Source organism: Talaromyces amestolkiae (genome assembly GCF_001896365.1).
Source record: "Talaromyces amestolkiae strain CIB chromosome Unknown scaffold29.1, whole genome shotgun sequence".
Lineage (NCBI taxonomy): Eukaryota > Fungi > Ascomycota > Eurotiomycetes > Eurotiales > Trichocomaceae > Talaromyces > Talaromyces amestolkiae.
Window position 1 is genome coordinate 300,801 of NW_024468065.1, and position 10,184 is coordinate 310,984.

At 44.9% G+C, this 10,184-nt stretch overlaps 4 protein-coding genes across 4 annotated transcripts; 3 read left to right on the plus strand and 1 right to left on the minus strand.

Moving 5' to 3' along the window:
* Positions 1-273: 273 nt before the first annotated feature.
* Positions 274-1,842, plus strand: BHQ10_010162 (uncharacterized protein; the record flags this gene model as incomplete). The annotated part of the gene is made up of 1 exon (XM_040872762.1): positions 274-1,842. One exon carries the CDS (start codon positions 274-276, stop codon positions 1,840-1,842), a length of 1,569 nt encoding a protein of 522 aa, XP_040738664.1.
* A 2,367-nt stretch (positions 1,843-4,209) lies between these two features.
* BHQ10_010163 (uncharacterized protein) lies at positions 4,210-6,223 on the minus strand (the record flags this gene model as incomplete). Its single annotated transcript, XM_040872763.1, has 3 exons — positions 4,210-5,679; positions 5,732-6,083; positions 6,159-6,223. 3 exons carry the CDS (start codon positions 6,221-6,223, stop codon positions 4,210-4,212), a joined length of 1,887 nt encoding a protein of 628 aa, XP_040738665.1.
* Positions 6,224-6,587: 364 nt separating this feature from the next.
* Positions 6,588-7,451, plus strand: BHQ10_010164 (uncharacterized protein; the record flags this gene model as incomplete). Its single annotated transcript, XM_040872764.1, has 1 exon — positions 6,588-7,451. One exon carries the CDS (start codon positions 6,588-6,590, stop codon positions 7,449-7,451), a length of 864 nt encoding a protein of 287 aa, XP_040738666.1.
* Positions 7,452-8,228: 777 nt separating this feature from the next.
* BHQ10_010165 (uncharacterized protein) lies at positions 8,229-9,229 on the plus strand (the record flags this gene model as incomplete). Its single annotated transcript, XM_040872765.1, has 4 exons — positions 8,229-8,564; positions 8,624-8,788; positions 8,850-9,011; positions 9,071-9,229. The coding sequence occupies 4 exons, from the start codon at positions 8,229-8,231 to the stop codon at positions 9,227-9,229; spliced, it is 822 nt and encodes a 273-aa protein (XP_040738667.1).
* Between the last annotated feature and the right edge of the window lie 955 nt (positions 9,230-10,184).

The following is a 10,184-nucleotide window of genomic DNA, read 5'->3' on the forward strand; positions in this document are numbered from 1 at the left end:
AAATAACACCGTAGGAGGCAATGCTGATTACATGTATATAGAACTCGAAGGGTCAAATGCGACGAAACACGACCTGCCTGCAGGCAGTGTACCTCGACAGGCCGGACATGCGATGGTTACGGTATCTGGAGCATAAGCACCCGTGCTAGTATATCTCACAAATTTCGTGAACGGCAGGATCCGCAGAACGTAAAAATTGTTACTACCACGCCACCTCGAGATACAATCGACTATAAATGCCGCAGATCTCCAATTTTTGACAGAAACTACATAATGTTCAATCTCCTCAATCGCCGAGTCGACGCAGATGAGCTAGTCTGTCTAGACTTTTTCCGACTTCGATGTCTCACCAAGCTCCCTGGATTCTTCGACGCAAGCTTCTGGGAAGAAATTGTCCCACAACTATCATCTTCCGCGCCAGCCGTGTTTCACGCTGTGATTGCGCTAGCATCTACTCAACGCAGTCAAGAGTATACCAGCTGTATGCGAAAAGGACCCGATAATCCGTTCATTGACTATAACTTTGAGATCGAGAAATGGGACCGGTTCGCGCTGCAGCAGTACAATAAGTCTATCACTCGTTTGCAGTCTTATTTTGAAGATACTAGCCATGAGTCTGTACAAATCGCGTTGATTACTTGTGTTGTATTTATCTGCATTGAGTTGATGAGGGGTTCCTACACTCGTGCTAATGTGCATATCGACCATGGAATCAATGTTCTCAAGACCTTGCAACGAAAAAGACAAACTTCTGATATTTCGCTGCGGACACCTCGGAAGGCAATCTTTCGTGTCACGGATCCGAAGACGGTGGATGATCATTTGCTTGAGATTCTGGCTCGATTGAATACACAATGTGTTTTGTTTGGATATCCCTCGCGATACATACATTTAACGGAAGCAAGAACATATTCTATTGAGGCGATCCCGGATACTTTCGACACACTACAAGAATGTCGCCAATACTTGGAGGTATTGCTCAACAAAACGCTTCATTTGATCAAAAAATTTACGGGTGACACGCCGTCCTGTCCAATGGCTGGATTCGAAGACCTGCTCACAGAAACCCGAGAACAATTATTACAAACTTTGAATATATGGAATAGCGCATACGAAAAGCTTGCGCAAAAGACCCGAATAAATATCACTGTATACGACTACATAGCACTCAACCTCCTGCACATCTGGTCCATCAAAGTCGAGATCATGCTCCGCACATGTCCCGCCCCAAACGAGCCCTGGAGTGAAATGGCCTTCGACAACTACACCCACCTATTTGAAGAAATCCTTGTCGCAGCGTCAGATATGGTCATGATGCGTGGCTTTCCCGGAAACTTTGACCCAGGAGACGCGAAATGTCATATTGGACCTCTAAATTTCTGTGTTGATATGGGTCCTGTGCCTGTCCTGTATTATACAGCACTGAAATGCCGTGTGCCGTCAATAAGGAGACGGGCAATTCAAGGGTTGAGACTTGCGCCTCATCGTGAGGCGGTTTGGGATGGTATTGCCGTGGCGGCTGCGGCTGAGACGGTGATTCGGTTGGAAGAAGGCGACTTCTTCGGATCGTCTTCACAGTCGCCTATTCATGGTGAGGTTATCCCTGAATGGCGTCGGTTTAAAGACGTTCGGATAATAATGGAAGATGGCTTGCAACCTGGAGGGAAGATAATTTGTAGGAGGAAGCGTGAGAATAGTTTCTTCTCATCTCTCTTGGGAGACGATGATTGCTCGAGGTGGGAAATTGTTGAGGAGTCGTTTCAATGCGGGGAGCGTCTCAGCACTTATACGTGGAGCAATATACAGGATATGTACAAAGCAGCCAATATGTTCCCTATCTAGATTATTGAAAGTACAATGATGATGTTATGATATGCGATTCTATGCCTGAGTAAATATATCGAGATTGAAGCGGAGCAGTTTGAGCATAAAGTCAAAGTAGAGTTCTGTCCTATATGTTAATCTCGTTAATCTCCGCCTGCTCCGGTATGCATGCACACCTCTGCGTGTAGGGTTAAGTGCGATGGTCCAAATTAGGAAATTCATTTCATGTCACATGTAGGCTGCAGCCCTAGTTATATATTTCCATGAAAGTTCTCAGGTAGATTTTAACATATCAATTATTGCTAAGGGTACTTTATGCCACCTCAATACCTTAACGTAGCTATGTACATTTTATCTCTCACCCTTTGTTTCCTATATTTCGATTAATGAATCAAGACTCAATATAGGATTCAAGCCAATTCGCCACGAGTTTTCTATCAGCATTGTACCTGATAAACTCATGCAAACACTATACACGCCGATATAGGCTGAAAAACGTATATAACGGTATACAACCAGTACGAGTATCGATCAGCAGCCACAGTCCGCCACGCGAATAATCGTACCACAACGGCCAGACTCATCACGGCCAATAATGAACTGAGGATTATAGTGGAAGGGTCGTATCTGTACTCTAAAATGCGGTATCTCACGAGGAGGTACTTGAAGCCATTGTTAGTAGAGCAGCCATCAGCACACAGGGAGAGGAATCCCACCTGAGAAACACAAATCCCGGCAGAAATATAGATTCTTGCTTTGGAACTATCAGCACGCCTTCTTCAACTTCGACTGCTGAAGAAAACTTACAGATAGTATCTCCCATTAGAATCGGCGTCGTCAACCTCCCCACAGCCTTATCACCAGGCACATCCCTCAAATCCTGCAACGGAATCGGCCACAGCATATACAACGTAATATATTTGATCCAATCCCAGCCCATCTGCGCCTCCGAGCCACCAATCGCCCATGCAGCCGTCAACTGCGCAATACATCCAGCACCCATACATCCATCCTTTGTCGGGCCAAAGTTCGCAAACCCTAGAAAATTATGCGCAATAGTTGTCGCGATCCATAACAAAGTAGGTTTTTCGACGCCTAGGTAAACGCTGTATCCTAGATATAAAAAGGTAAGTATTATCCAGCGGATTTTTGCTGCGCGAAGAGTTGTGGCGCCACTGGCGATGGGGCGGTCGGGTTTATTGACTTTGTCTTCGTCTATGCCGTCGATTTGGTTCGCGACGACGAAGGAGTAGAGGTAAAGGAAGCCGTAGAGGAAGGCATCTTTTTGTTTTGGTTCGAATGTTTAGTATCCTGTGTAGAAAGGGAAAGGGAAAAGAGGCGGACGCTGGGAATGAGGTTTCACGAACATGGTAATACGCTATAGATCTCTTCAGCAGAGGCTTTTCGGTATAGTAACGATGCCAACGTGAATGCTGGGACAGGCAGTAGACCGGTCCCAAGGTCTCGTCGCACGAAGCCGTAACATAATTCAAGTTCGTGCCACAGAATATTTCCCAATGTGGCAGGTTGATAGAATTTGGACTTGGGTGCTGGACCTCTTGTGTTTGACATGTTTGGCATCAATTGACGGAATTGACAGGAGTCTGAATTTATTTTGAATCGTAATGTCGGAGGTGCTGCGTAGGGGATATGCACTGGTGTCGAGTCAACATCGGATCCTACATAAAATATGGAACCTGTTCCTAAGATCCTTCTACAAGATATGCAAGATGATCAATGGCATTTTATACCTGCGACAAGCCTTTATCAAAGAGCACGTGGCATACGATGTAGGTGAAGCTGCCCACTACGTAGCGCGTGCTATTCGCAATCATTACACTCGTCGGGATGACACCGGACGAGTAATAATCTAGTGCCTCCACTATTCATGAAGAATAAAAGCTTAATTCGGTATATGGTGTGGCTTTCTAATCATCAAAGATATACTCGCAGCAATAGGCGCAGTACTATACGCAAAATTTTCAGGGCTAACAGCTCTAGTATGAGTCAGGTAAGTTGGTTTTAGTGTGTAGATGGCTAGATACGCTGAAATGGCCCCCAAGGAATAGATTAGTCGTCCCACTTTGTGTCGAAGAGTGGAGCTTTCTACTAGGTCGTTAATCAGCCTGTTTTGGACTTTTAGGGCTTACGGGTTGCATTTTGAGGATACGCAAGGACCCAGAGATCTGAGTATGCGTACGTATATACAAGTTGATGTGGACAGTTGCGAAAGAGTCCTGGGAGAAAAGTATAGATATGCCGTTATTCCCTTGAAATATAAATTGACTGTGAGTCTGAAACAGTCAGATCTACCTATCACGATATGTACAGTGGGTTCAACATGAAGGGATATATATAAACTTTAACAGAAAAGTAGCAATTACATCAAATCGCGAAAGCGGCCAGGATCATAACAAGGACGGCACCACCAATCCCAAGCCAGATCAGGAACCAGCGAAGCCACTCGAAAATATTTCCACTTTCCCTTCGTTCCTTTTCAGCAAAGTCTTCGTTAGCTTTTTCCTCTTGTGCATCTGCCTTTCTTTTCGCTTCATCTAGCTCTCTCTGCACATCAAGTGCATCCTGAACCACCCGCTTACCTCTTTTGAGTGTGTCTTTTGCTTTTTCGTAAGAATCTTCGTGATCCTCCTGGCGAAAATTTATCGTCTTTTCGAGTTCGTCTAACAATGATTGCACTCTCACAACAAGTGATACAGGCTCGGAACATTGAAGCTCGGCTTCTTTTATGACGTGCAAGTTTAATTCATCTACCTTGATTTCCAGCTGCTTCATTTCTCCTTCTGAAACATCATATCGTTTCAGTATTCGCTCAACAAGCGAGAGAAGTTCACTCACTACCCTCTCAGCTTCAGTAAGGTTTTGACTATTTAAGCGGATAGCCTCGAGTACTTCTTCTCTGAGTCTTGTTGCGCGAAGTTTATAATCGGTCAAGGCCCTACCTTGATTCTCACGGGCAGAAGAGAGCAGAACCCATACTGTACCCAAAGCGGCAACATTCGTCACCCAGTGAAGCAGGGGCAATGCAAAGCTAATGGTACCATTGCCAAAAGCTGTGGCGCCCATTAGACCGAGTACGTAAATTCGAATGTTGGATCTTGCGATATCAAGTGAGTGTTCATTTTCCACCAGCCGTCTATTTTGGTCGGGTATGGAATGTAAGATGAAGGCATTGTTTTCTTCCAAAATCTGGATATCCTCATTGTAATTTTCCAATTGCAATACTGCCAGTGAAACGTCAATGCGAGGTATTATCTCGTGACGCCGATCGTATTTTAGGAGAAACCAGGGATAAACGTGCTTGAGCCAGGCATCGGTAGTCGTTGTTCGTCCCACCTCAGCAAAGATACGTTGCATGCCATCAGGCATCCTCGCACAACGCTCAATTGCCTCCATGCCCGCTCTGGTAATCTCGCCTTTTCCTTGCATATTTGCTCTGATATATTCAATAAATAGTGCGGCCGTGCACGCCGCTATTGGTGTTGCAACAGACGTGCCAGTCAAGCGCCTTTCACCGTTCCTCAGCCAAGCCGAATTGACAGCCTCTCCCAAGAACTTGAATCTTGAGAAGCGATCATCATTCTGACAGGGATTAAATGGAGAGGATACTCCCTGATAGTTGCATGAGAATATTCCGAACACGTTCGTCGCCATTGCCGGCCATGAGATACCATCAATCGAAGCGCCTCCCCCATTTGAGACTGCAGCGAATATCAGCTTCTCCCTATAAAGAGCCTCTTTTATCAAGTCTGCTAATTTTTTTGAGGGTATTTTTGGGAACCCAAGAGACAATGATATGATGTCAGCATCCCATTCTTCGACGGCAAACCGTATGGCCTGGAAAGGTCAGAGCGAAGCATTACGCCAGGGTGCTACAGCATAGACCTACTTCAGCTAGAGCTTCAGAATCCAGAACTTTATTTCGTCCAACCACACCTCCAACAAACAGCTTGGCACCTTGTGCGATGGACATGATCGTGCAAGCAATGTGAGTACCATGTCCCACAGGGTCTGAAGATTCACCCAAGCCCACGAAGCTCTTCGAGACGAGCCTGTCTGGATTCCATCTTGAAGATCTCAGAATCAGGTCCTGGATCTTTGGATGATTCAGATCAATTCCGCTGTCCAGGACCGCAATTTTGACACGACGATCGTGGCTCGCAGGGTTACTATTGGGACGGTATTCGGCGAGACATTTCTCGACTGTCTTGAACTCTTGCCAGAAATTATCACTCAATCGCCTATTCTCTCAGTATTTTCATTAGCGCTGTTTCCACATGAAAGAAGAGCGTCTCGATAATAGAAGAAAGACCTACCCCTGGTCTTCTAAATCATGTAACCTAGCATCAGAAAAATCGAACACTTTACCGATAGAGCTCATCTTGCCAATTGCGATCCTCTCCTGTGAGAAAATGTTTATCGTTAAATGGCACGTCAAATTTTTGCAACCTCTTGGTCACGGTAACGGGCAGTCCGAGTTTTTAGTTCACAGCCGCTTCAGCCTTGTGATATCGCTCGCCTCATTTGAAGAGGAGGGCACTGCCACTTAAATTGGCGCCTAGCTATATCCTGTCATTGGTCGAATTCACATCCCTGCATGAATGTGTTTGACTCTGCCAGCATTAATAACAGGCTGTGTGGCTGTTTCGTGTCGGATATAAGATCAACATGTCTCTTAAAACGCGAAACACATTCTGCCTCTCCGCAATACATTCCTCTGAGCTTGAGACCTCGAATGCTGCATCATGAAGCCATTGTATATTCTCGTGCGAAACCAAGATTACGAGTACAGACCAAATGAATCAACTGGCTGGCTTAATATTGGATCCATTTTGACCAAACCGACGGAACCGGAGTCCCTGCTAGAAGGCTATTCAATCACAACCCCTCATGACGACGTACCAATCAAATCTACCTGGAAAGTAGATTTCCGAAGCGAAGACGAAAAGCGCAAGTCTCGAGGATATGGAATCTCCGCAGACCTGTTCAAAACCTTACCCGTTCCCATTGAGTTGAATGCCACTAGGTCTAATGAGAGTACCACTGTGAATGAGATTGGCGCCAAGCGACTCGAAACATACATTATGACACCCACAACAGCATACCTTGATCAAGTTCTGAGTACACCACCTGTTCAGGAGTACCTCCGCAAACACAAATACTTCACTAGCTTGTACATTGTGACTGGGATCAGAGTTGCAAGACATGGTAGCGGATCAAAGGCAAACAGCCATTCTAGCAAAATTCAGCTAGGCGCCAGCATTGATGCCGGTGGTATTTCAGGGGCTCCAGGCATATTGGATGTTGGACCTAACTTCGGCCGCACGAAGGAAATAAAGAGGAGGGAGGAATGGACGACATGTTCAGATTATATCTATGCCTATCGAGTTGCAAAGATCAAACAATCTTTGAGGGGAAACGGTCCCAAATTGACACATCACAAGGGAGAATTATACAGCCTAGACCTTGACTTCGAGGAGCAGAACTGGTCGGATGAACATATTGACCGTGGGGTTTATGTGGAGGATGAAGAATGGGCTAAGGCTGATGCCTTACCCATTGATAAGGATGACGATGGAGATGAGCCATGTAACATGATGTTTATGTAACGAAGCTAGGCATTTTTAGTTAGTCTTCTCAAATCTAAGAGCTGTTTGCATGGGAATATGCACTTTTCCACCTGAAAAATCGAGTGTTCGGTCGATAGTTCTGAAAAGATGTAAGGATACATAGGCAACTAAGCTTGTTTCTAGCTATTCATCAAAACTTCAACTAATTGTGACGATTGCTAATTTCCAAACTCATTATTGAACCGTAGATACCACATAAAGACCACAAGCTTTTCATCTAAGCTCAAAAAGAAGAACACATATACCTTGGTATTCGAATGATCACATCTGGCCTGAAGAAAGCCAGCCCCTAGCCAACTGCATATTCAACCAATTTTACATCCCACATGCAGAATACCTAGGTACCCAAGGTGTCTATAGAGCTTTCATTCCTCATCTTGCAATTGTTTGTCATATTCACCTAGTATAAATCGAACTCTTCTAATTAACCACATGGTCGCAATTTATGAAACGTCCTTGAAATCCCCGTCTTTGATAATCTTAGTACAAGGGAATAATGAATAAATTTACTCTTAAAGAAATATTATGTGTTTGTACCATTATATTCTTCGGGCAGCGACATGTTCTGACGGGGATTACCGTCGAACAGAGTTCTTTAGAGGTGCCGTTTGTAAGTCTTGCTCGATTACACGTATCGCTTGACCCCTCTCTGCCTTCATCACTACATCTTCATCTGTCTCAATTCATCCTTGTAACGTTCTCTATCATCGATAATATCCCCACGATCTGTCTTCACTTCATCCCACCAACCTCACAATGGCCATCCCTGAATTCAAATCAGAATGCAAAATCTGCCACGAAGTCGATACCCATTACACGCGCGACTGTCCCCAAAACGTCTGTTTCCGCTGCAAACAGAGGGGCCACTGGAGCACGCACTGCCCCAGCATCAAATGCTATGTCTGCGGTGAGACGGGACACAAAGCCAGTGCATGTCAAAAGCAGTGCGAGGTCTGTTTCAAGACGGGCCACAAGACTGAGGATTGTCATCACAAGGAMTCAGGTGTTACCTTCATACAGAATCCGATGAAAAAGAGGGTTAGAGATGTCTCTCCTCCGAAGCGTGAACCGGCGAAGCGACGCCAAATACCGGTATGTGAAACCCAAAATTTACCCTCTTCTGCTCTGGTCTGATTATTGACTTTGGGTAGATGCCAAAAGACTTGGAGGAAGCCCCAAAGTCGGATTCGAAGACGTCGAAGGAATATTCTGGTTCAAATGCCGAGAACCTCAGCAAACCAGACACGCAGCAAAAGGTGAAATCTCTTTTCAAGTCTCCTTCGAAGTATGGAAAGGTACAGTGTCGTCAAATACCGGTACGTAAAACCTTGAATTTACTCTCTTTTCTGCTCTGGTTTAATTATTAGCTTTGGATAGATGCCAAAAGACTTGGAAGAAGCTCCAAAGTTGGAGTCAAAGACATCGAAGGAGGATTCTGGTTCAAAAGAAGAGAAGCCCGGCAAAACAGACACACAGCAAAAGGTGAAATCCATTTTCAAGTATCCTCCGAATGTACAGGTGAAGCGACGCCAAACACCGGTACGTGAAAACAAAATTTTACTCTTTTCTGCTCTGGTCTGATTATTGGCTCTGAATAGTTACCAAGAAACTTGGAAGAAGCTCCAAAGTTGGAGTCAAAGACATCAAAGGAGGATTCTGAATCAAACGCAGAGAATCCCGGCAAACTAGACACACAGCAAAGAGTAAAATACAGTCTCATTCTTATCATCGAATTCATCAGAAGATGCGTCGACTAACGAACGACTAGATTCATTAACTCTCCAACATGGCTTTTCCACTTAAACTTCGAGCTCGCATATTGTTCCCCGGCTGAAGAGTGATGCACACGGGGGTATGGTCAAGGAACTGGGCAAAACACTTGGAGGATAACCTGAATGTAGCAAACGAAGACTGCCCCAGATAATTGACTGCGTTCAATCGTTCTGGTGACAGGAGCGTTCTCACCCATAGAAAGTTCGAATGAATTAGATACGATAATACTTTTCCATACTGTCTCATATCTTGGAAAAGGGTACATAGCGTGCAATTGACAAATCACGATGGTTTCCACACTACAAATTTTCTTAAGATACACACAAAGCCCTAATCTGATCAATGGGCCAATTGTTCAGAGCCGACGAGAACCGTGACAGTAAGTATAACGACTTTCGCACTGATTTAAAATTGTGTAAGAAAGCGTATCAATTGATACCCTCAAATAATGGAATATTCATTCGAGCGCAAAACACTCCGTATACTCCGTCAAGTAGGATAAAAAGATCGATTATGTCTGAATTGCGCTAGACATATTGGGCCTAGCGCAACCGCCAACCAAGCCCTAACGGGTCCCCTTCGCTACACCTCCTGGATCTCCATAACGTAAACCGTTCACTATAACTGCAAAAAGGAGACAGCAACAGCGCCAAAAAAGGAAGAGTTACGCATTGACAAGAGTGGGATTCGAACCCACGCCCTTTCGGACTAGCGTGCTTTGATCACTGAGGAGTGTTTGTAAGCCTTAAGCTAGCCTAGATGATTGTTAGTATAAAGGACCGGGTGTATCGTTATGAAAATTAGGGTACGTACGCCTTAGACCGCTCGGCCATCTTGCCATGAATGAAAATCCAAATTTTGCTCTCACATTCGAAAAACTTCTCCGTGGTGAAGAGTGGCTATGATCGCGTCGGGCGGGAGGAAAAGAAAAAGGGGGGG